The 27,908-nt window shown below is 40.8% G+C and overlaps 3 protein-coding genes across 10 annotated transcripts in view; all 3 read left to right on the top strand.

The window, feature by feature from the left end:
* The first annotated feature begins 1,347 nt into the window (after positions 1 to 1,347).
* On the top strand, positions 1,348 to 8,746 carry LOC117431537 (serine/arginine-rich splicing factor 3). Of its 2 annotated transcripts, XM_059003779.1 has the most exons (7): positions 1,348 to 1,479; positions 2,880 to 2,946; positions 3,423 to 3,636; positions 4,179 to 4,313; positions 6,940 to 6,978; positions 7,204 to 7,290; positions 7,800 to 8,746. In XM_059003779.1, exons 2-7 carry the CDS (start codon positions 2,928 to 2,930, stop codon positions 7,825 to 7,827), a joined length of 522 nt encoding a protein of 173 aa, XP_058859762.1. In that variant the 5' UTR covers positions 1,348 to 1,479; positions 2,880 to 2,927; the 3' UTR covers positions 7,828 to 8,746. The 2 variants fall into 2 exon arrangements, with proteins under 2 accessions (XP_058859762.1, XP_058859763.1); XM_059003780.1 differs by lacking the exon at positions 2,880 to 2,946 and having other exon boundaries at positions 1,356 to 1,479.
* A 7,147-nt stretch (positions 8,747 to 15,893) lies between these two features.
* Positions 15,894 to 21,668, top strand: LOC117395326 (cyclin-dependent kinase inhibitor 1-like). 2 transcript variants are annotated; one of them, XM_059003778.1, is made up of 3 exons: positions 15,894 to 16,075; positions 18,982 to 19,306; positions 20,022 to 21,668. In XM_059003778.1, exons 2-3 carry the CDS (start codon positions 18,991 to 18,993, stop codon positions 20,075 to 20,077), a joined length of 372 nt encoding a protein of 123 aa, XP_058859761.1. In that variant the 5' UTR covers positions 15,894 to 16,075; positions 18,982 to 18,990; the 3' UTR covers positions 20,078 to 21,668. The 2 variants fall into 2 exon arrangements, with proteins under 2 accessions (XP_058859761.1, XP_058859760.1); XM_059003777.1 differs by lacking the exon at positions 15,894 to 16,075 and adding an exon at positions 17,404 to 18,374.
* A 193-nt stretch (positions 21,669 to 21,861) lies between these two features.
* The window catches only part of LOC117426150 (trichohyalin-like), a 45,505-nt gene continuing 39,458 nt past the window's right edge, over positions 21,862 to 27,908 (top strand). For all 6 annotated transcript variants that reach the window (XM_059003771.1, XM_059003773.1, XM_059003775.1 and 3 more), the window contains exons 1-6: positions 21,862 to 22,611; positions 25,676 to 25,913; positions 26,009 to 26,111; positions 26,531 to 26,868; positions 26,944 to 27,351; positions 27,439 to 27,567. In XM_059003771.1, the coding sequence (XP_058859754.1) occupies positions 25,701 to 25,913; positions 26,009 to 26,111; positions 26,531 to 26,868; positions 26,944 to 27,351; positions 27,439 to 27,567 (1,191 nt within the window). In that variant the 5' untranslated portion in view covers positions 21,862 to 22,611; positions 25,676 to 25,700. The remainder of the gene's footprint in view (positions 22,612 to 25,675; positions 25,914 to 26,008; positions 26,112 to 26,530; positions 26,869 to 26,943; positions 27,352 to 27,438; positions 27,568 to 27,908) is intronic.

The raw sequence follows: 27,908 nt of genomic DNA, 5'->3' as shown, positions 1-27,908 counted from the left end.
TTTTCCATGGAAATTGTTTTGTAATCTTCTGAGCACAGAAAGATGTGTGACTTAGCATGTGTGAGGCGGTGACAATTGACCTGTACTGAACATGTGCAATAACACCTCATAGAGGTACATTATCACTTAGTAATGGACCTGGAATCAGATGCAAATATCATATTGTTACAGGAACTGTGTGCTGAAAAACAATCCCAACAGTGGATCAAACCTGGGCTGATGCTGTGTGAGTGCAGGATTATACCCGGCATGGGGATCCCTATACCCATTAAACATGCATATTCTTTTCTGCAGTAGTTTGGAATGAGTATTTTGCTGTGATTCAGCTGCCATTACAGATTTGACCAATGTGCCTGAAATTATATCACAAAGGCCATTATATAAATATTCAAACACATTCAATAGGGTTAAAATAATAAAAAAAAGCAATTGTTTTTTGATTTAACATTTTATAATCAATCATATTTGTGATATTTTGTTATCTACATTGTGTATTTTTGCATGTAATATCCCTTATTAAGTTTACTTTACCACAGTAATTTAGCAGTTTTGCCATGAATATCTACTGTGCATTTTACCATAGTTTACCCTGTCTCTGCCATGTTTCTTAATGTGCTTTACCATACCTCCCTGTTATTTACAATGCTTACCTATGCTTGTACCTGCTTCCACTGTGCTTTATCACACTTGCAATGCTTTCACGTAACGAAGGAGAAACTTACTGTACATCATGAATGTACATACATTAAATACAAATATCGGGTTGCTAAGATGGATTACAATGATTTTTAGAGTCATGGCTCATTTTTGTTAAGAAAAAAAACGCATTAAACTTATTTTGAGCCGATTCTGTTGCCTAATTAACTCAGAAAAAGCTGTTCATTACAAAACCATGTCACTTGTTTTTCCATCAGCCTGATTCTGTTTCGCTTCATTTTTTATTTCAAACATACGTGACAAGTTACGTGAGTTACTCATCGCTGATCCTAATTGCATTTCTTTCTAGCAGTCGCGTAGTTTATCGTTGTGCTATTGCTATTTTCATTTGTTTAACAGAGCTGTCCTGACACCGATTTTCCATAATACCCAGTAGTCTGATACAGCAAGTCCAGCATTTAAAATGTCTTTGATTTGTACTAGCAAAGAAAGAAATATCTTTAACCCAGTCTTTAATTAGTAGTTTTATTAGGATGCAGGGACATCTTAACAACAACTAATTAACATTTAAAAGGAAGGTAGAGATTTGGAAAATAAAAACAGAAAAGTAAAGCCCTAATGATTTGTAAACAACCTATTCAGAATCCGGTTGAAGCGTGCCGCGCGTATCTTCTCTGCGTGATGACGCAGTATCCTGGCGTGGTATAAGTAGTCGTTTCCAGGCGCCATTTCGTGTTTCCAGAGTGAGGAGAAGGAAGGAAGAGGGCTGAAAGGGTTTAAATAACAGTTAGTCTAATACATACACACAAGCGGAACAGCTCGGTAAGAATACACGACCTTGTCTTTCAAAGTTGAGCATATGTTAAGTGAATTGTAGGTGTATCGGTTTTGCCAGTGTTAAGATTGATTTTTTTATTTTCTGCCGTTTGGGTTTCCCGCATTGTTCTTGTCCCTCGCTAGGAGTGCGGCAGCCATTTTCTTTAAGACATTCAAACCTGTAGTACGTGGACAACTGTTAAAGAATGCCAGCTTGATCTGTTGTCTTCGGTGCCTTTTTAAGTGTGAGTTTTATGAAGGGAGTAGTCTAAACGGGTAAGAATGGAACCGCAACGTGTTACATTAAATATAAAATGCTTTTCGTGTTCCTTGTCTGCAATAGCAGCGTCCGCCATTTTTAACGAACAAAGACGCCGCGGCCTCCTCGTGCTAGGTCAAGCACGGATTTTATTGTAACGTGTCTTGTATTTGTAATTTTCTTTTGGAAAAAAAAATCGATATTGATTAGAGTTTTTATCTAGTTCTGAAACTAGAAAAGAGAGTGCATTTACCGTTCTATTCTCCTGGCTTCGTTTTTATGGATTAATGCAGCAGCTACTGCTTAAAATGGCTGCTAGGAAATGTATAATCTGACAGTATTAAACACATTAGACATAGTGTGTGGTGCTTTACCCTCCCTTGTGTAATGCTGTACTACAGTGCTACGCATCATTTAATTCTATTGAAGGGATTATAAATGGTTAAACATCACACAAGAATTCATTTTACAATCTGCCTCGCCTCTGCATAAAAACTGTACCCAAATCTGTTGGTGCATCAAGGACCGTGAATGAATGTGTTAACTTGCCTCAAGGAGGGGGACATGCAGAGGACCACTGCACAGCACTGAATTTCCTTTGTGATGCAGCGTTTGATCCAAATGTCTGTGTACCGAAGTCTAACGTAATGTCTTCCTATTGCCCCTTTTATGCCTTGTAGTGTTGCAGTAAAATTGCATTTAACACTAAAGTATAAACTTCAGTTTAGGCTGATGAGTTTGTTTTGTGATGCAAGTCTAAAACACCAAATGAGACAGTAAGTTAGGTTAAATGTGATGGAATGTTTCCATGTGCTATGCATTTCCTTTGTACCCAATTCAGCCTTTACAGTTCTCTGTGGGGCCCCAAACTGCTGTACATAATTTAATACAAAAAAATCTGCTTGCAAAACCGACATCTGTTTCTATACTGACTCCTGGCTACCTGTTCTGGGGTGGAAAAGTGCAGTTTGGCATCTCAAATTAACAGAAGCCACTGCTATATTGTATGTTTTTAAAATAAATGAAAACCTAACAAAGTTCTGTCTTTTGCCAATCTTGTGTAATTTTATTTTGTTGCAACAATGTTATGTGTTTGATGGAAATGTGTAATACATGAAAACTAAACCAAGCAAAATTCTTCTTTCAGTTTTTCTCCTACAAGTTTGTGGAGTAACAATTTTTGTTTAGAGAATTGATGCCAAGTGAAATGGGAGGTAATTACAAGACTTATTTTCATTTCTACAATGCATGTGAGAACAGTACCCCTTCATGAGCTTTTGATGATAATCCATGCATCCACAGATACTGGTCTGGAACTGCTTGGGCAGTAGTTGTTTCAGCATTCCTCCTGTGGAATAGCAACTGTTCCAAGGGCTTTGTTATCCTATTTCTTTCAATGAGAATGAATACAAGCGTTTGCAACATACATTGCTTGCTGAAAGTGGAAACCTGTTTCATGTTCTAGTCCTAAAATACATACCGCAAACAATCAGAATAGATATATTTCTATATGTTTTTAAGAAATGCTGAGAATTTTATAAAAGCTAACTGGATTTTGGTGGCCAGACCCCTCTGTAGATAGCAGTTGATGCTGTTCCAGATTTTAAGCTATTCTGTAAATGCTTGATAATTTGCAAGTCACAGGTGTCCCTATTCAGTTTCAGTAGTGTTTCTTCTTTCTTTCTTTTAGATCCGGCCATGCATAGAGACTCTTGTCCCTTGGACTGCAAGGTCTATGTTGGCAACCTGGGTAACAATGGTAATAAAACAGAGCTGGAGCGCTCCTTTGGGTATTACGGCCCTCTGCGCAGCGTGTGGGTGGCCAGAAACCCACCCGGCTTTGCTTTTGTGGAGTTTGAAGATCCCCGTGATGCTGCTGATGCCGTTAGAGAGCTGGATGGAAGGTATACATACACCTGTTTGCATTGTTCTTATGCACTTGCCAATTGATGTAAAGCTACAATTGGAGGGGAAAGGATATTTGTATCATGTCTTTAGTATACCTGGGAAAAGTAATTAGTTTCACCTGCAGTTTCATTAAACATTTAAAATATACTAAAAAATTTACTGGCTGCACAATTGTTCTGAAAGATTTGGTGGTGGGGGGAGAACTAATGCCATCTGATCCAAACTTTCAGATTGAGTTTTTTAGCCAGGATGCTTTCAGTTATACGGGGTGCTGATATTCAGCTTTTAAAAACCTAAGTCAGCCCTTGATGTATGCAGAGCAGATTACATCAGAACTAACCATTGTTTTACTGGTTTCTTCAGAACAAGCAGGTTTCTTCATAAACAAGTTAATTCAAGCATTTGGAACAATCATTTAAATGAACATAAGCAATTTGCTTGAACAGCTGTTGTCTGGAAAGGGGGAAATTACTATTGCTGTGTGACCCATGCAGTGGTTTTTAGTTCTCGACGTGAACCCTGTAATGCTTTCACGCAGGACCCTGTGCGGATGCAGGGTAAGGGTAGAGCTCTCCAATGGGGAGAAACGTACCCGCAACAGGGGCCCGCCCCCGTCTTGGAGCAGGCGGCCACGTGATGACAATCGGAGGAGGAGCCCGCCAGCACGACGCAGGTACTTCACAAAGACAGCAGCTAGCTGCTATAGGCATTACCCAGCGCAATGTAGCTTTAGAAACCAGACTGTAAAGTATTTATCATTATAGTAAAGTACAATTCATCTAGTTTTGAGCATAATTTTAATCCCAGGTGCTTAATGTAAAGGCCCAAATGGCTTTTAAACCCTCTGCATACAGAGAAGCCACCCTTAAATAAGGCTTTACACACATTTGGCCATTTTTAATTTAGTGTGTAAGGAACTAGTCTGACGCCTGATCTTTTTACTTGTTCTAAAATTTTTTTTAGAAAGTCAAACATGGTAACCCCCTGAGTTTACCTTTTATTTCATTTATGGGAACATTTCAAATGCTATCTCAGGTTTAATATGCAATTCATCTTCATTGTCATTTGTTCTTAGTCATTTAACATAAACCAAGACAATGTGCTTTTTAGCTTAGATGCAGGTTCTAGAAAGTTGGGTGGGGGGTGTGGGGATGACATTTAACTAGTGAGGTTTACTACCTGTCATGGTGGCATAGGGCTGGGCAGTTCTGTTTTGCTAAGCTTTTAAAAACAAAACAAAAAAAAAAAACAGCTGTTTTAATGGCTCAATTCAGACTTGCCATAAATTCTACCCTGGCCTAAAATCCAAAATGCACAAAATGGATGGCTAGCACAGTGGTTCTCAAGATGATGCAGGGACAGGTTAGGAAGCTTTGAAGTTCAAGTTTACAAACCCTGAACTTTTAATCTTCTGAGCTGTTCCTCACACCTTCCCTGTACACTATTTAGTAGTGGTTGAAAGATCAGTTTGAGAAGGGATTTCATACATACCAACAGTAGTTAGTCAGCATTTATGGGGTGGTGCATAGCCAGAAACTAGTATGTACATTATTCTTTCTTAATTGATTACACTTTTGGTTTAACTAGGTGCAACAGAGAAATGCTGTGCTAGCTTTTTCATTATATGGTTGATGGTGAAATCCAATATTTAGCAAATGTAACTACCAAGCTGGTGATTTCTCACATTAATGCCCAGTCCTATTAGTTTTTTGCAGCAATTGATAAATGCTAGATTTGGTTTTAATGATAGCTTTTGTTTCATTTTTAAAGGTTGCTTTTTTATTTACCATCTCAATTAATAAAAATGAACCCCCGTTGCAGAGTCACCATCATGCCTCTTCTCACCACCCTCTGAGTCTGCATTAGCCAGTCAACTAGCCCTCTTTCAGCGTCATGTGACCACTGACCAGCGTGCCCCAATCAGCTTGGCTGGTGTCGTATCACATGACCCCAGGCATGGCCAGTCGTCAGGTTGCACCGCCCTTTGGTTCCTGAGCATGCTGTTTTCTGTCAGCCTTCTCTCCAACCTAAACCCAATCGGCAGCGGCCACCTCGACCGCCTACCACATATTCCTGACCAATCAGCTGTTTACTATTCCAAATGTCTACACAACAACCTACAGCAGCAGCCTTCGGCTAACCAATAAAAGCAGGAAAAATCCACAACCAACCCCCTCCGCCAACCAACTAAACACAACGCAACATTCGGCAAATTCTACCTGGCCGCCAGTCTGGCAACCTCGCCATTTCTAGCTTGTTGAAAACCAAAAGACTAGTAAGTTTTTCCTGCTTCTACAGTTTACTGCTGGTTACAATTAAAGGAGTAAGCTGCTTCATAAGGAAATCATTTTTATTTTATTTTCAATCAAGGGCTGGCTGTGCATAATTGAGTTTTAAAGGTCAATGGGATTCTAATTTTATTTAGGTTATAGATTGACATGCATGGCAATCCCCTGTCAATTTGAGCAGCTGTTTGCACCTTTCCTCAAAAGGGTGTGAACAGCTTGCAGGTTTGAAAACAGTATCCTCTATTTGTTCCAACTTTTGGGTTGGTATGATCCCATCACCTTTTAAACAAAAAGGGCAAACATTGAGCCAGTTAATGTTGCATAGAACCTGGGTAAGACAAATTTTCAAGTCCAGTTTTTCATTCTTTAAATCCCCCCCCCCCCCCCCCAGTTTTAACTGTGTTAAGAGCATCGAACCACCAGGTTTCCATTAAGGGTTATTTTCGGTCCTATCCCTACCATTTTGAGAGCTTTATACTTGCAAGGGCTCACGCTAAACTACCATGTCCCAAGACAAATGTCCTTTTCCTACCAAATCCCATTTTAATTTTGTTGGAGCTGAAATGGCCTCAGCAGTTTGTTGAATGGGATCAGAAACTGGGATCTCCTGGCTTTTGGTCCTTTTTCTTTGGGAAACTGCATAATGCCTTTCTGACCCATTTTTGTAATTTGTATCGTGTCTTTGGGGTAAAGAGATGTGTCTGAAACCTCATGGACTGTTTTAATGGAGCGGGACACTAGTGTGGGCCCTGTCACTACACTTGGTGTTGTGCATGGTTTCCAACAGCTTGTCGGAACACTTGCACTAACGTTTTTAAAGTGCTAAACCGGAGAACTCTTGGAAACCCTGCAGTTGTAAAATATCCCCATAATCTGCTGTTCATTTTGAAATTAACTTGTAAATGTTTCTTTGCATAATCCCAGGTTCAGTTGGGTTGAATAGGGTGGTGCTTCAAATCAGACATTCTCCAGTGTTGGTGTGATATTAAATGTGCTCTTCTAACTTTATAGATCGCCTCGCAGGAGAAGCTTCAGCCGAAGCCGTAGCAGGTAATTTTACTCTTTATAAATGCATGGATTGACTAGTGTTCATAGTCAAGTTGTGGATTAATTGCAGTATTTTTTGTTTAGGCAATTGTGGGTGTTATAATGGAGCTTAAGTCTTCAGCCACATAGGTGCAGGAACACATGGGCATGTACACTGTTTACAGTTTTGTGGTCTGTCCTTTTCTACCAACTAAACTAGTGTAAATTTACTTTTGTTTTCTTTCTCAGGTCTCTTTCCAGAGATAGGAGGAGGGAGAGATCCTTGTCCAGAGAAAGGAACCATAAACCATCACGCTCCTTTTCTAGATCTCGCAGGTATTAATTACTGTCCTGTATTAATTATTTATTATTATTATTATTATTACTATTTATTTCTTAGCAGACGCCCTTATCCAGGGCGACTTACAATTGTTACAAGATATCACATTATTTTTACATACAATTATCCATTTTACAGTTGGGTTTATACTGGAGCAATCTAGGTAAAGTACCTTGCTCAAGGGTACAGCAGCAGTGTCCCCGCTGGGGATTGAACTCACAACCCTCCGGTCAAGAGTCCAGAGCCCTAACCACTACTCCACACTGCTGCATGTAGACCCTCAATGAGATGTCTATTTCAAGAAGCTAAAGTTCATGATGGTGTGAAGTCAACACTTGTATGTTACAGATTTCTTAATTGCCAGAACAGTATCATCATGGTGGCATGTCTTTGTAACCCTTGGGGGTTGAAATCAGTCTTGGAACTTAATTTGTTAAATGTGTTTTGACATTTTAGTAGGTTTTGTATCATTTTAATTTTTTTTTTTTTTCTGTTTGTTTTCCAGCCGTTCCAGGTCCAATGAAAGGAAGTAGAGGAAGGAGTCATGTGGATTTGTGTACAAATAGTCACCCCTTACTGAAATGTTTCACTTGTTAATGACTTCATGCTCTGTAGATGGAGTTCTGCTGTTTTTTTTTAAATACATGTTTTAGCTGTTTAATTTGCATTGTGAAACGCAGGGTAACCAAGGACTTAAGTGGGAAGTCTGTATATAAATGCTTTGTGGAGATTTGAGCGTTGCTGTAACATAAGCAGGAAATGCTGTTAATAATGATCAGATAAGAAAATTGACATTGTGTTCAGACAACATTCTTTTTATATCTTAAACAAAATTAAATGTTTTTCCAAAGCTATCGTGTTTGTATAAGTTCTGTTAACATATTCCGTTCCAAGGGTTTAAAAAAATAAACCAAACCCTCAAAGCTGTGGAGTGCACAGCTGTGAGGACAGTGTGAATGGAAGGCTACTTTACTATAGCAGGGTAAAAGCCACAGGGTGTTAATAAACACTGTCGCTTTTCTGGTCTCCGACAGAGCAGTTTTAGAATTGAGATCTGTACAGGGCCATGTAGCTTTTAAATGATGCTTTGTATCTAAATTTGTGGATCCATAACCGTTTGGGATTTGAAGATGTGTGTGACAAGTTAATCCTGGAGCGGAGTGTTGTAATGAATGAACAGGAATAGAAACGGATGCACTGACCACCAGAAATGAATTCCTAACAAATACTCGGTTAACATGTATTTTTTTTTTTTTTCCATTGCCGCTGTAGTGTTTAAAACGTAACCTGAACTTCAAGCACCTTTTTACATGTCTTTTGAAAGCCTGTTAAGGTGATGGATTTTGCTTTTAGAGCAGAGCAATGAAAATCTGCTTTGTAACTATTCAGCCTTTTTGTTTTGCTGTTTGTACTATTTGTAATGTTCTTTCAATTAAACTTTGGTTACAGAAAGTTGTCTCCTGATTTATAAAATGGGAATTACGTTTATTTAACTTTGATTGGAAGGATTTCAGTTCACAATCCTTGCTCAAGTAGTGTCTAAAATGTATCTGGATAGCACCAAGGTCTTGTTTGTGTGTAAGGAGCTGGCTGCTGAACAGAGTGGAATGGTTAGTTTTAAAATGTACCTGTGCTATTGTTGGAAACAATAGACCTGAGGTATACATTTGTGAATTGCTGCCAAGGGCACGGTGTTGATATGGCCCCACACCTGGTTCTTGCAGTTCTATACAAGCATTCAACACTATTGATGATCTCATTTTGATTGATCGTCTTAAGCTTCTAGTGTAATTTTTCAGGTTGTGTCCTGTCTTGGTTTCAGTCAAATCGGCTTCAATTTGTTGACTGAGACACTTCTATTTTTATCTGAAGGGTGCATGTGGTGTCACTTCAGACTACCTGTCTTGCTGACATTAACAAGGGATGTCAACTTTTTGAAAGTTAAACTGATAAAACAGATGCTGCTTGGGTCACAGAATGAACTAAATATAGAACCATCTGATTTTACATTTGGTAGCTTCTAAGTTAAAAGCTGAAATTAAAATTCTGTTCCAGCTCTAATTTGGAATGTAAAGTTTTTTTTTTCTTTTCCCATTTAAATATTGCTTAACTAAGAGGTTCTCTTGCTGTCAGGAGACTGATGCATGCTTTTATAACCTCTAGGATTGATTTATTGCAATGCTCTTTTCTCATTTAAAGTTTTGTCTCGGTTGCAGCTTTTTAAGAAATGCTGCTGCCAGAGTTAAAAAAAAAAAAAAAAAAAAAAACCATTACCCCTGTATTTTTGGCCTTACTGTATGGTTTAGGATTGATTTTAAGTTTCTGCTTCAAACTTCTAAAGCTTTAAATGGCCATGCTCCCCTACATCTAAAATGTGCTGACACAATATGTCCCTAGTTGCGCTTTTAGATCACAGGAAGGTTAACTCGGTATTCCATGGATACAGAGAAACAAGGCAGGTGGCAGAGTGTTCAGCCTTAGAACCCCAAAATAGTGGAATGATTTCTAAGGGAGGCACCATCTCTAAGATTAAAAACCCATTTTTGTAATTTAGCATATGTATTTTAAAGAGAAAATATATCCTATTTCATACTCCTTTATTTGTGTTACTGCTTTCAGTAAGAATTACGATTACTTGTATTAATGTATGTAATTTAAAGAGCTATTTTATAATCTTATCTTTCATGATTTCTCTTGTTTCGTATATTTGTAATTTTTATCTGTAAAGTGCTTTGAGGTGATTTATTAGAAAAGGCGCTGGGTGCAAACTGCTACATCATGGTCCTTTACTTGGGGCTGTTGACATAACCTAGCTGTGGCAATGCAATTATGCAGATTTGTTCAAATCTATGATTTATTACCTGCTACAGAATATCAAGACATTAATTTGTCTATTGCTACTTTAAGATACTGGAACAGGAAGTTTGATGCGTTCAGAATTACCTATAAAGAAATTGCAGAAAACTGCATGCCATATTTTGATCTGGTTCACTACTGTACTTTCGAGCTACTGAATAGTGATCTACTTCCTCCTTGCCTTCAAATCAACCTCAGGCATCCGAGTGTTTCACAGTTGCAGTCTAGCACAAGAAGAGGGTGCTGTCTTCACTTAAAATGCAGGGCCTTCGTAGCAAAGTCTTAAAGCTGCAGCACAAAGGAATATCCACTTGAAACTGTCCTCTGGGCAACAGATGAGATTTTGGTTAATGTTGGTTGGGGTTGGGTTGATGTTGGAGAGGTGCAGAGCTCGGAAAGTGAAAGGTGGGAGTGCTGGACAAATACAGTAGAATCATCTGATGCCCTGAGGACAGTTTCAAGTGGATATTTCTTTCTGCTGCATTCAGGCTAGGTGAATCAAAATATATTATTCTATGTCTCCATTCAACCTGATGGCATGTGTTTTGTTTTTTGTAACCCCAGTTAAATTTTATATAAAGAAATGTTTTTCTTTTTTTTCTTTTCATTAGAAAGTATTTAGTAACCACAGCTAGAGAACAACAGCTATATTGTGTTGCGTACAGTGACATTTACAACCGTTTAAATTGGCAATTATTGTAAATGGAATTGAGAAATGATCTGCAATGAATGGGATGCAAATAAAAGGTGGTTTACACTGATTTTATTGGTTCTTAGCATTAAATAAACGTTACCATGTAACAAAGCACAGTGTGATGTTGCAGATTCTGTGTAAAAGTAACTTGTGTGCAGGAATCAATCTAATGGAGCATAAGCAGAAGAAAGTGATTCAGCAGAATCTGCTCTTATTCGTCAGAGAAGTAAAACCAAAGTCCTATTGTGTCTGCAGCAGTTTATGATGCATAGTTCACCCCTTAAGTCACTTTGGATAAACGTTTGCTAAATGACTAATAATAATAATAATAATAGAGAAGGTGTTAAAAATGTTACACTTCAGTACACCTGGAATGCAGTTTAGTACGCCTCTGGTATTGCTGAATTGCATAGCATGAGCAGTTTATACAAAATGGAAAACTATTCAGGAGAGACAATTTCAGACGTAAGTGATGAAATACGAGTTTAAATGCAGCTTTTAAAGATGAATGTGAAGTGTGTCTTTTCAGACCTCTCCTATGAACTTTCAGTGTCAGTGCGGTGACACATTCCTTAAGAAGTTCTTAAGTACACATACGGTATCTACTGCTGCCAAAAAAGAACTTGCCTATCACTTTAAGAGACTGTAAAAAGAAAAAAAAAGATTGATCATTTTGAAAGGTGGCTGAAAGTAGGATCCCCATTTAATATCAGATCTTTTGTATCCCAGATAGTGATTCCCCAGTTAATTATAGAGTGGCCCATCCTAAGTTTAGATAATCAATAATGTTAAACATCATTAATGTTATAGGACAACGGCTGATCTGTAAATGCGCCGTGTACGACTCAGAAGTGACTGCTGACTGTTTGATATTGGAAGAGGATTGTAACATCTGACACTATCCCAGACACAGTGTAGATATTGAGTAAGCTGTAGACACATAAACAGTGTGCTACGTATTGAGGGTGCAGCTTCTCGAAAGAAACTAGCATTCCTAATAAAGTAGCCACACACTGTATTTAGAAAGTGTTCAATAACTGCAACGTGACTGATGAATGGACACCCAGAAGTATAGATTCCTAATCTCACTTAAAACCTGTCAATTTAACAAATGGGAATAAGACTGAGGAAGTTGTGATATAACATACCTCTAGGAGACTCCAGACAGTCGCCTGGCTGTGCCCTTGTGCCCAACAGCAATCTTGTTACCTCATCTCTCTCATGCCTTATTGCTCATTAGTACTGTGTGTGTATATATATATACACACATGACGTGACAATGCCAAATGACTGATTCAAAGTAAAACAAGGGTGTGATAGTTTCCATATGACCGCTCCCGTAATAATGTAGCTTTTCAAGTTTGCGTCATGTTCCTAAGAAAGGTCCTCCACTCCTTCAGTTTCCATCAGATGTGAAGGCTGGCAGGGAGGCTGCAGCGTCTGTGCACGACATAAGCAGTGGGAAAAGCCACGTTAACCTGCAAAATGACTCAGCAAATTGTGAACTTTGATAACAAAAGAAACAGCCGATGCACCCAGATCTGGGATTTGAATACCCAAAATAAGAACTATATTCTTCAAAACTTGTGGAAAAAAAACCTTTCCACTATATTTACAAAATTAAAAAGCAGTGAAATGTGTCCCGGTGTGTGTCATGTAATTAGGAGTCCTGGCTGGGAATCTCTCCTGTGTTTCATACAAGTTCCTTCCTCCTCTCCACAACTCCTGGCCCTGCTGCACTCTCTAAGCTGTCAGCAGTATGAAGAATCAGAAAGGATTCCTGAAAAACCCTCAGATCAACCAGCACCTGCAGGAGCTCATTTCTCTACACTGTTTTAGTCTAACTGGGGTGGGGTAGGAGGGGTGCTGCAGCCTTACCCCCAGATTAGGGACCCCTGCCTGGGTAGGGGATATCCAGCAGCAGCATGCTCCTCCCATGCACCTGTGTTGTTCCCTGGCTACACTGGGTCTCATAGCAGTCAAAAGCTCCACACTTTCTCCTCACACGTTCACTCCCTCCCCACCCTGGCAGATATGAGTCAGGGAGTTGCCATGACCACCAGCCTATGGTACAGAACAAACAAGCTGTCCAGAAGCAGGGTTTTACAGATGTGTAATTTTTGTCTAACAGTCTGGTGCTTTCTGTGCTGTGGTTCTGGCACAGAGTCAAGGACCACGTGTCTCTCATACATTCCTGGAAGCCCTGCTTGTTTTCCTGGTAAAAATAGACTGATCTGACAGAACTGCCCTGTAGGAGCTGGAAATACTTCTAGGATAGATACATTACAGTATGTATCAAAATGATGAGCCCCATTCACACATGGGTGTTTAAAGAATGCTTAAAGAATGTTTTTTTTTTGTTTTGTTTTGTTTTTTAATTATTTTGATGGATTAAGATGCTAACACAGATCTGTGTAACTCACCGAGACAGGCAAACGACTCATAAAGTTTTCTGAAAAATATGCTAAAATATTTTGTTCACTTTTGATATATACATACACAGCGGTAGGTATCGTGTACAAAAAAATGAATTCCAAATAAAATCTGACATCTAGCTTACATTTTTTTCTTATAGGCAATTAACTAACAAACAGCAACGACACGAGTTCTTATATGCTTCACAGTCACATGACACGTCACATGGTTCAGTTCTCATGTATGTTTTCAGTGGCTACCCCTAATCAAGTTGAGAGTGTATATGAACACATGAAATCTGTTTCTATAGAACCTGTGGTGGCTGAACCGTTTAGAATACTTTGTCCTCGACATTGTAAAGGCCATTGCACACTGGATCTGTTCCGTCATCCGAAAAAGTCGTGAGTCACTCCATTGCACACTAGATAAGTTAATTCGTACTTCAGAGAGCTGATGTGTAGTAGAGGCTTTGTAGTAAATATACGTAGTTTCAGTATTTTAATTTAAAAAAAAATACAATTCTTTTAATTCTTACATAACTTCGAACATAAAACAATGTTAAATGTAGTTTAAACTAATGATCACCAAACGCCGATGGAAAACGTTTGCTAATTATTGCGTTTTCTACAAGACTACAATAATGTTGTTACGCAATACAATGCAAACGCTACGCAGGTCTGAGTAACAGAGAGGTCAGCTGGTTTAATCGTTTCACTTAATTACACGTAAGATGCACAGAAAATCTCCCAGGGTTTCATCCGCACCCCACCCACGAGTTCACTATGACCCACTAACCCATAACGACACTGAGTGAAGAAGGAGATTGTTCTCTCTATCGGGCTCACGTACCCCGTCAACGTGAGCGCCAACCTAAACAAGTAAACACGAGGAGGATCCCCGCTTCCTATAAACACAACCCAAGTGTCTCCTTCGTGCAGCAGCGGTGAAGCGTGAAGCCGCTCTCTCTCCCGTGGGAAAATGATTTCCCTCACAGGCTGCGTCCGTTGCATTGCTCCGCTCTCACTTAATGAGGAGGCTTCAAAGTGGTGCCAGTACCATGGTGATAATGATGACCGCGCATTCCATCGCATTTGCATTCCTATATATGCATGTTTCATATATCACAGTCCTACCTTTATATATGTTACAGTCATTCTTTTAACTAAGCCAGGGATTTATCTAAATAGCGAATGCCTGGTTTAGCAGAATGACTGTAATGTTACACGCACACACAGAGAGCCAGAGTCTCAACATCAGATTGCATTAACAAAGACAAAGAAACAGAAACGCAAAACCCACCGTCATTTAATAAGGACACACGTAAATCATCATGGGATACCACCCCCCACCCCCCGTGACACTATAGCAATTGTAGTCGACTGTGAGAGCTCTTTCAAATAAAGCCATCTAATAAAAGGGCGTTATGATGGATCCGCACTGATCATCAAAACAGGGCTCTGCTGTCAACCTTCCCAGCCATGCATAAACAAGCAGCAAGTAGGAGAAGTCATTAACAGCAAAGACGACCCCAATCAGCTCTAGTGCGGTCTTGCTCCCTAATAGACTTCTTTTGTTTTGCGGTGGGGACTTGGGTTGGCGCCCGCGACCGTCAAGAATCAAATTCCTGGGAAACAGACTGCCCCCACCCACCTCTACCCACGCTGATATAAACAAACCCAACTCCGCCAACACGTGGACGGGCTTGGGCGGGGACTGCTCAAGTTTCCGCGGGATGGGGGACTAGAGGGTCTTAAGGGACTGACTGGAATATACATTATTGTACAAACACGTACTGTTTACGTTTCTTACGTTGTTAGCGAGAGTGACAATTAAGCTCCACCTCGGATTGAAGTTGGGCTGTGTTACAGATCGGTTTATTGACCTGGGGCTGTGTTACAGATCGGTTTATTGACCTGGGGCTGTGTTACAGATCGGTTTATTGATCTGGGGCTGTGTTACAGATCTGTATATTGATATAACTCACAAAGTGTTTGATCACCCCTGCCTTGTACTCGTCTGTCTTTGCTGGAGTTTTCAATCTTCAATAAAACTGTAATTCTATTCATAACAGTAGCGTATAAAGTACTCGTTTACTTAAACAGGCATATTTATAGAAACGCTCATTTTATCAATGCGTTACCTATATGTTTGTTTATTTAGCTAAATCTGTCTACACTTACAGCGGCTTTATTTCGACCAAACAACGTTCTGCGTCTTTAATAAGTCTAGCTACTTGTATTAATTGTATTACTATTATTATCAAATAGAAATACAGACACAGTCACAATTCATTCGCACCTGTTTTTTATTAGTCACTATTATCTCATCGATCTCATCACGCCCTCTATGTAAATCCTCTCATGGCAGTTTTCCGAGGGGCGAACAGAAAAACAAAAAACAAAAACAAAAAAAAAAAACAGTTTAAGATGTCCGAGGATGAAAACCGAGTTTCCACTTGGATTTCTGACGAGGGTTACTGTCTGCTAGGGGACAGACGCTCACGTGTGCTGTGCCGTGTTTACGAGACAGCAAACACGTGTCCCTGTGTGTGCCAGCCCCGCCCCGCCCCGCCCAGCCCGTCGCAGGACTCCGCCCCTTCCATGGCGTGCTTGAGCGTGGTAGTATTTTATGAAGTTGCGCAAGAGAGAAGTGGATTAGTTTGCGAGGAGCTCGGGAAAGCCAGCACGGAGACGCAGGGAAAGAGAATCTGTCCAGAATAACTTCAACTGCTCTTCAAACAAAACGCTTACCACGGCAACGGAGGACACAACAGTCCATTCATTTACACATTACACGCTGATAACTCTTACTACAATGTAAGTATATGGTCTAATTATACTATGAAATCTGTATGTTAGTGACGTGAGGTAGTATATGTAGTTTTGATATTATATTTTTTTGTTTTTACGTGGGGTACACTGAATGTGTATATTATTATTATCGTAGTTTTTTTTCTTTATCTGTTAAATTAGACTACATCTACATTTTTGTACTTTTTTTCAGTTTAAAGATTCATTATTAAGGTCCGTGCTTAGAATATTTCCAACTGCCTGTCAATCTGAAAACACTTGGGTCTGTAATGAATGACGCTAATTCCGTCTTGTTTAGAGAATAGCATTAGAGATTTATTACATAGACGAATATGAATTGAACGGTTGACATCGTTTTGATTTATTTATTTATTTATTTAATGTACTATCATTTTAAATGAGTTTTGATCCTTTTTTTAAATTCGGCCAGTAATCGGAATACAGTTGCTGTATTTATTTATTTATTTATTTATTTGTTTGTTTTTGCTGTAGTTTAAACTTTGTTTTGCTTTTGCCGGATACTTTATCAATAATTCGTGCTACACAATTTACACCAGATTACATAATCGATCCTACTCTGAGCTCTGAGCATGTTTGACCTGGATCTGTTCTACCGCTCAGCTGATTGTGTGAAAATTTTACATGTTATTTTATACAAGTTACATTTCGGACGGAGTCCTCTCAAAATCCCAAGAAAAAGGGGGCGGGTCCATATTACACAAGGATTACATCAGACGGCTGCAGCACCAATCATATCCGGGCACCGCCACTACTGATACTGTCGGTAAAGCTGTACTGTTCATTGTAACAGTAGCGGATAGAATACTCTGCGTCACTTTGAAATGTGGAAGCACTACTAAAAGTCACTTTTGTAATCTAAACAAGGTGGGATCCATGTATTTCATATCTATTTATTTATTTCACCTTTTATTTATATAAGCTATGTATTTTGATTATTTTCCAAACAGTTTTGTAATAGCCATAGTAGCAAGGCTGTTGGTTTGAATGCAGGTTGGGTGATGGTTATTATAGGTGATATAGAGGGTTCACCTTACCTGTGAAAACCAGTCTTGCCAAACAAGGAAGGAGGAAGCGCGGTAACAGTGGGGAGTTTCCAGGTCAGCACCCATTGTGAGGTCATCGCTACTTCCCTGAGTGTTCCGAGAAAGAGGTCTATACATTGAGACATGAAGCCAGCACGTCAATGGCATGACTCGCACTGAGTCATCAGCCAGAGATGTGTGTGTATGTGTGTGTGTATATGTATATATATATATATATATATATATATATATATATATATATATATATATATACATGGTCCCAGTCCAGTAAAACATCTAGCATGGATAGACATGACTAGACTAGTTACTATCTGGAGAATGAGCGTGCAGGAAATCCACTAGAATTCAAACAGGCTTCTATTATATATATTATACACTATAATTCAAACAGGCTTCTATTATATATATTATACACTATAATTCAAATGAGCCTCTATTATATATATTATACACTATAATTCATATGAGCCTCTATTATATATATTATACACTATAATTCATATGGGCCTCTAGCCTCTGTTATACATGGTTTCTGTTTCGACAGATTAAGCTAAAGCTGGTATTAATGAAAATGTTCCAGGCTGCTGGTGATTCTAGGTTAGTTTTAAAGAGTGTCTCAGACATTTAACCTTCCAAAATACACTTTTCTTTAAATAATAATTTATGAACTTAAGACAGTATTAATGTCAAATATTTGACTGATAGGACCGTCCATATGTATGCATTGAAGAGTGGTTTGTGAATGCCCAGGGACAGTGAAACATGCCCTGGCACAGAGAGATCCTGCCCTGGACAAGCCCAGGGACAGTGAAACATGCCCTGGCACAGAGAGATCCTGCCCTGGACAAGCCCAGGGACAGTGAAACATGCCCTGGCACAGAGAGATCCTGCCCTGGACAAGCCCAGGGACAGTGAAACATGCCCTGGCACAGAGAGATCCTGCCCTGGACAAGCCCAGGGACAGTGAAACATACAAGCAGGATTATCCAGCAGGGCTGCGGGACTTGCCCTTGCGTGTTTGTGTAGGGAACGTGTCTAGGCATGTAGCAGTGTGTGAGTCACACTGCACTCCCTGCAGAGCAGGCTCCACCCAGCAGGGTGTATAACCCTGCCATTGGTTTAGAGATGTTTAAAGGCTGAGCAGCGCTGACACTGAATCACTGAGCAGTGCTCTGATAGACTCCTGAGTCTGACACCACACACAGGGATAACTGCAAGGAAACGCTGTTAGGATGGTAAAGGTAGGGAACACTGAACAGGCAGAACGAGAGAGAGAGGTGCTGTGTGATAAACCACTACACCAGATCCATCGTTAGAGGGCTGGGTTTGATTTACTAATCCACTTCTTAATAGCTTCCGATCTCTCTGTATCTGAGAGTATAAGAGATAGTTGTTTATTTTTTAACTCCAGTGTGTGTCGTTTTTGGGGGTTTAAAGCTGCAAAATTAGAACTATTTTGTAACATTAAGATTTTTCTCCTTGCATAAAAATAATGCAAAATTGACATTCGGGGTGGGTTTTGTTTTTTAAACTAGATCTGTTCAGACCTCTGTAGTGTGACATGCAACCCTGGCTAAAATAATGATCCTTTAAAGTTGTTATTACACATGTCTGATTTGTATACAGTGCCTAGTGCTACCTGGTGGCTGAGTCCTGTTATGAAGTGTGTGTCTGTGCCGGTCTGCACAGTGCAGACAGTGTGCACATCTCCAGTACCAGTCAAGGGCAGTCTGGGGGGCTGTAATGAAAGGGAGCGGATATGAAGGTGCTGTCTCACACTGCCTCCGTGCTGTAGGGCTGTACTCGGGGTGTGATCCTGACCTCTCCTGCCCCCTCTTGCCCCCGCAGTGTGACACCATGGCTCCTCAGAACGGAATCCTGACGCCTTCCTTCAACACTCCAGTGTGCCGCTCCCTGTTCGGGCCGGTGGACCGGGAGCAGCTGCGAGTCGAGTTCCAGGAGAGCATGCGCAAGACCCTGGAGGAGGCGACATGCAAGTGGAGCTTTGACTTCGTGAACGAGAGCCCCCTGCAGGGGGGAGACTTCCAGTGGGAGGGGGTCCCGGGGAACAAGGTGCCCGTGCTGTACCGCCCCTGCATGGTGAGGGCTGGCAGGCAGGGGGCGCAGTGCGCAAAGGAGAGGGGGAGCAAAAGGAAGCAGACCAACATTACAGGTAGGCAGTCTTCTTGAGTGTGGTAGTGAGAAGCGTGAAGAGCCTTATTCCTTTCAAATGAAACACAGCTCCATACCCTTGACTCCTGCTGGCTTCTTCAACGTGCTAGTAAAGTTTCAGACTCTTTTCAATTTAATTAATAAAGAAATTGACTTTCTTTATGTGATATATTGTATTGTAATGCAGCTATGTAAAAGCATAGCAGTCCACCAGCAGGATCTGGGATGAACAATACGTGTGTTTTACAGTTGGTATAAATTCATACTTTTCCTAAGTCCATTTAACCTTCACATGTATTGTGATTCATAACGTACAGCGACCTGCATATTGCAATACTTGCCGTATCGTGACATAAGTGTACCATTTTATCATTAAAAAAAAATCATAAAAAATGTAAAAATCACACTTTGCTAGAATGCTGAACACACAGCTATTATAATCACTGTGTGTGTAACACTAACGTTAAACACTAAAGATTCACAGAAAGTACTCTGCTGCCACCTAGTGGACAAAACTTAACACTGCAACTACAACGTGATGCTTCTATGAATGGGAGCTTAGCCATGATTTTAAATGTATTTCTAAGACTATTCTACTACTACCACTGAGTGGTGTGAGTAAGCGCTGGTGCAAGTCGTTATGATGTTGTTATTGCCCCCGCTGCTCACTGTGTGCTGTTTGTAACGGTCTCTGGTCCCTCACCTCTCTCATGCAGATTTCTACCCGTCGAAGAGGAGGCGGGTGCAATCAGCCCGGAAGTTGGATCAGTGAAGTTGGAGTGGAGCTCACGGCTCTCACTCTGAGGTCCCACAAGCACTTTGCTCTCACCATTCCTGCCCTCAAGAACAGCTGGACCCTGCACATCGCGGGGCTGCGGAAGACTCGCTGTACGAAGCTGCTGCAGTGAAAGATCTGATTTATCATACATACCTCCCAAGAGCCTTGTCTCAAAGATCTTCATTTAAAATAGCAAAGGACTGTCTTCTCCCTTCCCTACTCTTCACTGTAAGCTATGTAAGCCTGGCTGTAGCGAACATTCCAATAGAACAGCGGTGGCACTCCATTGGAATCATTCCGATTCTATGTGCTGTGTGAGAACCACTAGACCAGATCCACTCTGGTGAACTCCCCTTAGACCATAGAGTGGATATATTGCAAACTGGGCACAAGAATGGCCCATTCCAAGGTTCTGATCATGTCAGAAATGACTTTTGAACTCAGGAAATGGGCTGCGGTTTCAGTGACAATTACATCCTCGGTCCAAATTAAAGAAGAAGGCTAGTAAAAAAAAAAAATTATTTAACAAATTGTTGCATGCAAAACCGATATTTTGTCAAGATACGATTCAGTATTTTAAGCATTATGCTTTGAGAAGTTATTATATATATATATATTTTTATATATATATTTTAATTTTAATAATATATATAATTATTTTCTATTGTATAATATATTGTGTTCTCTGCACAGAAAAGTTTGACCGTTTACTGCATTAACATGGGGCTTCCTGTACACACACACACGCACGCACGCACACACACACGCACACACGAGCACACACGCATGCACACCCAGACACCCACGCACACACACACACACACACATATTAGTAGCATATGAATATTAAGTAGAGGGTAATATTGTAGACAGCCTCCTCGTGTTAAAGTGCTCTGTAGATAATGTAGCTTGTGTTTATCTGGTTGAAGAAATCTTTGCATTGTTAAAACTATTTGGGACGGTTTGGAAGTTCACTTCAACCATTAGGTATCTAGTTCAGGTCAGAGTTGGGATTGATGGTATAATGTTAGGGTCAGGGGTACTGGGTTAGCAGTATGGTTATACAAAGCTAATTTGTAGCATAGTCACTAAACTGAAGCTCTACAAAGGGGCTTTGTAAATGAGAGGTGTCCGTACTGATTTAATAAGCAGGTTTAACATGAGCTCTTACGTACAGCTTGAAGAGAATGATAGGTTCCCTTCACTTCTTCATAGGAAAAGGTTTAGCCCTGTTTAAATGATCCACAGAAAACAGAAGTTAACCATCTCTTAGTATTTCTGTTTTTTTTAATACAGGCCCTTGTTTTAAATACAGCAACTTTGAAGTGTGGCAGAAAAAAAGCAAGCAGGTTCTGTGTTAATTCAGAAAGGTTTTGCTTTCCTATACCCCTGCTTATTCAGACACAGTAACGTTTCTTGACAACTCTTGTTTCACAAGCCACTGTTACATTTCTGTAAATAATAAATTATGGTGTATAAAAAATTCCGTTGAGACCTTTACTTAAGTTAATAAAATAATTATTTATTGTAAAACATAATATTGTTTTTTGTTACGTTTCTGAAAAATAAATCAATTCTTCTTTAATTTGTCTTTGTGTTTTGGTACTTTCAGTCTACACACGGTTCATTGTACAAAACCACCAAATATTACGCAATTCAAGGTCTCTTCAACCCTTCAGAGTTTATGTACGAGAGGAAGGCATTCAGCCCATCAGTGCTGGTCCGGTTCCTAGCTGCTGATTGATCTCAGAACTTTGTCAGGTTGGGTTTTAAAGGATCCAGGTGTTTCTGCCTCAACAACATGACTGGGGAGCCCATTCCATCTCACCACTGCTCTGTGTGTGAATGAAGAAGTGTCTCCTTCCCTCTGTCCTGAGTCTGTATCCATTTAATGGAATGTCAGTTGAGGTGTTGAAATGCTTGCACTAATTGTCTTGGAACAGGTTTGCTAGTGTCATAACACGTGTCTATTTCTCTTTCACAGCACTGATACATTTGTCTCGAGTGTGTATTTTGTGTCTTGAATATAGAGTATGTTTAGATCATAGATCATTTGAATTTCACACCGACAGCTGAGTCAGCCACTGCAAGTTCCTGTCACCTCGGGCTGTCAACATTTTGCAAGTAGCTTAAGTGAAACTAACGAACCTGGTAAAACACCATTCTCTAACAAACCATTAGACACATTGCAATGCATTTAGAAGTTTGCAATATAAGGGGGTCTTCTAGCTAAAATACTGTGCCACTGCTCAGCAGAGCCCCTCATCAAACGGATTAGTGTGTTGCAGGCTTCATGGCAACACTTTTTTAGACGGTTGCTAGTGGGTAGCAGCATACAGGAAGTTCCGTGTTGCTAAAGTTTCTTAAAGAGGAAACCACCCCAAGAGCCTGCGATGAAGCAACATCACAAGAACCCTGCCTGTCGTGATGTGTCAGTAGAGCTCTCCGTTACGCACCACAGCATCTGAAACTCTGTCAAGCTCAGCATAGCGGGACCGAGCACACAGCAAAAAGCCACGCTTCTCTCGGTAAGTACAGTGTGTGGAAAGACGCCGCGTAATTAAGAAGTGTCCTCTCAGAGCTCTGTGTCCTTGCTGTCCAGTCACACTTTAAATCAGTTCCTGATGATGCTGAGATGTTTACTAAGGTGTTAAGATGGACTATGAGGATGGGTGATAAATAGATGCTGTCAATTCAATAGCAATGCAAATGTGGCAGGTCCTACTTGAATTATTAAGACTTCTTTTTAAACAGGTACTATGTAGGAAGAAACATCGGTATTGCTACTGTACTAACTAAAGTGAGAGGAGCTTAGTACATAATCTGCTTGATTTTTAAAAGGGGCAGAATAAGAACGATGTCGCAAAATGATTTTTAAAGTAACCACGTCACTTGATTTATATTTTTAAAGCTTTGACAAGTTAACACACGACTCGTTTCATCTAAACCCTTTGAAAGCCATGTACTCAGTGACCCAAACCAGCTATTAGAAATCAGTAGGTCTTTTATTTAACATCATGTAATCATAGAAACTACAAAATGATATCGGAAAAGTCTATCAGAAGCCAATAGTAGTGCAGTATTTCATGCTGGATTTCAAAATGTTACATTTTTATTAGTTTTTCATTAAGATGATGTATGTAATTCAATATGTTAACGTAACATTATTCAGCAGGTTTCAGTCAAATTCATGAAGCAAAATGTGTTAATTCTATAGGGTGATTCAAAACGTTTGGCCATAGCTGTAGTGTGTGTCCTTGTTATAGCAAAAAAAAAAAAAAAAAAAAAAACATGTCAGCAGTAAACACTGATCAACTGATTCAATTAGTACAGGGGTCTCCAGCCCTGGTCCTGGAGAGCCACAGGGTCTTCTGGGTTTCGTTTCAACCGAACTCTCAGTTACTTAACTGAACCAGTTACTGGCTTCATTAATATAGATTAACAGGTGTTCTAGATCTTTAGCCATTGATGATGTAAAAACCTGCAGGATCGGGGCTCTCCAGGACCAGGGCTGGAGACCCCTGAATTAGCATATTCATTTTAGTAGGTCAGCCACAGATTTAGTTATTAAAAATAATGTTTCTCCATAGGCTCGGGGTTTGTAGTGGTTAATTAAAATGGCCTTACCCTATCCCTAGCCACAAGCCCAAACTATATGGTGGTATTTCAGCTTGGGATCCCAGTACTCCAAGCTGATCGGGTGATATTTTGGGGCACTAGGGTGCAAACAGAGATGGATCTGATTATGAATTGGTACAGTCACTAGTCTGTTTAACCACTAACCCTTGAAAAAAAGACATTTCAGGAAGTGGAAAACCATAATATGTGTGACATACTTTTGAGAAAAGCTTGTTTTGCTATTTTAATAGAGATAACGTTTTTGTAAACCTTTCCAAGCTTATTCGTTGAGGAATTCATTTCCAAGTTTATTCCTTCTGTATAGCTCATGATCAAGGGTTTAAAGTCCTGGACGAAGCGCTTTCTTTAGTGACAATAGTTTTGAAGAAGATCTAGATTGCACAAATATAGTAAGAAATTCAACACATTTTGTGAGCACGGGGGAAAGCCTGTGACTAGCGTTAATGGAAAAAATGATTGTTACAGTGACTGGTTTTGCACTATTGAGACATATATCACAGAGTTTATTATTTCTAATTTTGAAACTGTTCTTTTTTTCTTTCGTTTTGCAATGGAGCAATATAATATTCTGCCTAATTATCTGAATTAATTTCCTCTTAGATATAAAGTCTCTTCTACCAGAGAACCAAAGCAAAGCTTACATACAAGCCTTTCACTGTGTCACAAGCACAACCCCTGTGTTAATGTTGCACAACTACAAATAAAGAAGTGAAGAATACCAGGGAACTCCGAGATGTTGATTTAAGGTTTTGTAATTTCAATGCTTTTGATAATAAAGCAAATAAAGTGATGTGGTCATGCTAACAAAGGGGGTTTATTCTGTATTGGTGGTTCAGTTAATATATAGTAAGTTTTTAATGTAGTACTAAAACTACTTTGGAGTTTCAAATGCATGTAAACTAATCCCAGAGAAATACTAAAATAAACGTAATAAATTAAATAACAAAGATTTTGAAAAGACCTTGACATGTGGAAACGTTATTCAATGAATTGATTAAGTTTCTTTTGTGGTACAGTCGTCTCTGACTCAGAGAACAGCCCTCGGGAAGCAAGCGAAGTGTGCTCTTAGCCAAATGAAATGAAATGAACAGAATAAGAGAAAAGCAATAGGCAAGCGTACGTTAATAAACTATAATAATAAACTAATGTTAATAAACTAACTGACAAACTAAATGAACAAAGCACCCCTACATAAGGTCAAAATGCAGCAGTGGCTCTAACAGTAATTCTGAATATGAGAGCACTATTCAAGACAAGCACGAATTTAACACAATGGTTATTATTATTATTTTGTTTATTTAGCAGACGCCTTTATCCAAGGCGACTTACAGAGACTAGGGTGTGTGAACTATGCATCAGCTGCAGAGTCACTTACAATTACGTCTCTCCCGAAAGACGGAGCACAAGGAGGTTAAGTGACTTGCTCAGGGTCACACAAGGAGTCAGTGGCTGAGGTGAGATTTGAACTGGGGACCTCCTGGTTACAAGCCCTTTTCTTTAACCACTGGACCACATAGCACCCCAACACATGTTCAAAAAGGCAGCAGCAGCTCTAGATTACTCTCGATGACAAGTCAGTTTTGAAAAGATTGAAGAAACCATTTGAATTTGGGTTTGATGAAGATGAGTTAGCAGGTTACTAAACAGTACTATATCAGATTTGAACGAATCGCTATCGGTGCCAAAAAGGTGTTATTTTAAGCAAAGTTTCTGCTCCTTTAGGTGGAGCATTTACAATGGGAAAAATCTGTTTCAACACAAGGGTGTTCCCTTAGGTGAAGTGTTATTTTAGGAGGTGTTCCTATACGCGGAGACTTCTGTAATTCTAGATTAGCACTATTGAGCGTTTCATAGTTATGCATTAAATCCTTAAAGAAAAATGCATTATAAAGTGGTCTATAGAACAGCGCCTCACTGTGCTGTACTGTAACCCTCCATCGCTGTTCTGCGCAGAGTGGAGGAGCGTTCTCCGAGCGTCATGGCAGACAGGAAGAAGTCACGGAGGATGGGCTCCACCCGCAAGGGACAGCGCAGACTGCAGAACCCCAAGTGCCGGCTGGGGGATGAGGAGGGGCCCCTGGAGGATGTGATGGAGAAGAGTGGAGAGAAGGCCCAGGAGACTCCTGGTGATCTCCACAAGATCCAGGAGGTCCATGGGGAGAGAGGTATCAGCACACAGGGGGGTCGTCAGGTAGGTTATTGTTCCTCGTGGGGGTCCGGTCCTGTGCGTGTCTGTTTTGGCCTTGTCTCCCAGTTCCCAGTTCTGATGCCCTGTTTTGTTTATAGAAGCTGCTGGTGGATCCTCCTGTCAGTGTAGGGGAGCTGGAGCAGGGGCTGGGCTGGGAGGGGAGTGGCTTCATCACCAGCAAGGATCTCCCTTCACGGCTGAGTGAGTACCAGGGGTATCATGCTTTAAATAAATGAATTGGGAAAGTGGATGGTAAAGGCGTCATTCAGCTTCATTTTTAATTTCATTTGCACTGTGGATGGGCAAACAACACTAACTGGAGACTCTAAACCGTTTCTCGATGGAGGTATTGAAGGCTCTTCAGATTACAGGCACATTAACTACTTGTAGTTACACTGTATTTGTGAATTATTCATATTTACGACATACGTTTCTGTGTTTGTGAGGATAGAACCACTATATTAGCAATATGCATTAAATAATGCAACAGAAGTGTAAGTGCAGTGTAACAACTGTTTTGTCAATGGACCCACATTTTTTTAATTGTATCCAGGAGTTTTCAGTTTTCAGGATAGCTTCTGACTGCACTGCTCTCATGCGTGTCCTCTCCTCTTCCCCAGGGGAGTTTGTGGAGGTCCAGCCCAGTCCCAGTGTGAAGGAGAGGGGGGAGGAGAGGCTCGCCCCATCGCCAATGCTCTCCCAGCCCCAGAGCACTGAGCCTCCCAGGGGAGCTGAGGATGAAGAGAATGCCATGGTGCACAGGAAGAGAAAGCTGGGCTCCACCCGCAAGGGACAGCGCAGAATGCATGTTTCCGAGGGTCAGCTTGTGGGAGAGGAGGGGCCCCCAGGGGGTGTGATGGAGGAGAGTGAAGAGAAGGTCCAGGAGAGTAATGATCCACTTCACAAGATCCAGGAGATCCACGGGGAGAGAGGCTTCAGCACACAGGGGGATAGTCAGGTAGGTTATTGTTCCCCATGGGGGTCCAGTCCCTGGCCTTGTCTCACAGTTATGACACCATGTTTTACTTTTCAGAAGGAGGAGTTGGATAACAGGCTTAAAACGGAGGTTGCCAGCCAGAATATCTCTCCACCTCCACGGGAGTTTGTGGAGGTCCAGCCCAGTCCCAGTGTGAAGGAGACGGGGGAGGAGGAGGAGAGGGTCATCCCAGCACCAATGTTCTCCCAGCCTGAGAGCACCGAGCCTCCCAGGGGCGCTGAGGATGAAGACAACGCCATGGTGCACAGGAAGAGAAAGCTGGGCTCCACCCGCAAGGGGCAGCGCAGAATGCAGATTCTCGAGGGCCAGCTGGTGGGAGAAGAGGGGCCCCCAGGGGGTGTGATGGAGGAGAGTGAAGAGAAGCTCCAGGAGACACCTGATGAGCTCCACAAGATCCAGGAGGTCCAGGAGGAGAGAGGCTTCAGCACACATGGGGATAGTCAGGTAGGTTATTGTTCCCCATGGGGGCCAGTCCTGAGAGTGCCTGTGTTGGTCTTGTCTCACAGTTCTAACACCCAGTTTTACTTTCAGAAGGCGGAGGGGCCCCTGGAGAATGTGATGGAGGAGAGTGAAGAGAAGGTCCTGGAGACTCCTGATGAGCTCCACAAGATCCAGGAGGTCCACGGGGAGAGAGGCTTCAGCACACAGGGGGATAGTCAGGTAGGTTATTATTCCCCATGGGTGTCCAGTCCTGTGAGTGGCTGTGTCGGGCTTGTCTCTCAGTTCCGTTGCTCGAGTCCTGGCGGAACGCACCAGAACGACGTTCCTGCACTTTTTTTGGTATCCAGAACAGAATTCTCCCACTTTTTTTGGAACATTTTTGAAAATAAATAGAAATCGTTTCCAGCAAACTATGTTCAAATTTGACCACACACATGTGAAAATGTATCAAAGAATATTGCCTTCGCCTCGTTCTGGACGAGACAGCAAACTAGCCTGTCTGAGTGTGGTCACGGACTCACGTCAACCTCTCTGTGTGCTCATTGGAAAAGACAATAACG

This window comes from Acipenser ruthenus, chromosome 29 (genome assembly GCF_902713425.1).
Source record: "Acipenser ruthenus chromosome 29, fAciRut3.2 maternal haplotype, whole genome shotgun sequence".
In the NCBI taxonomy this organism is placed as follows: Eukaryota; Metazoa; Chordata; class Actinopteri; order Acipenseriformes; family Acipenseridae; genus Acipenser; species Acipenser ruthenus.
This window is presented reverse-complemented; position numbering and strand designations above follow the sequence as displayed.

Coding starts and splice junctions, on each gene's coding strand:
- LOC117431537 (XM_059003779.1), top strand. Junction 3,637..4,178: donor GTTAGAGAGCTGGATGGAAG/GTATACATACAC, acceptor GCTTTCACGCAG/GACCCTGTGCGGATGCAGGG. Junction 6,979..7,203: donor TTCAGCCGAAGCCGTAGCAG/GTAATTTTACTC, acceptor TTTCTTTCTCAG/GTCTCTTTCCAGAGATAGGA.
- LOC117395326 (XM_059003777.1), top strand. Junction 19,307..20,021: donor GAAGCAGACCAACATTACAG/GTAGGCAGTCTT, acceptor TCTCTCATGCAG/ATTTCTACCCGTCGAAGAGG.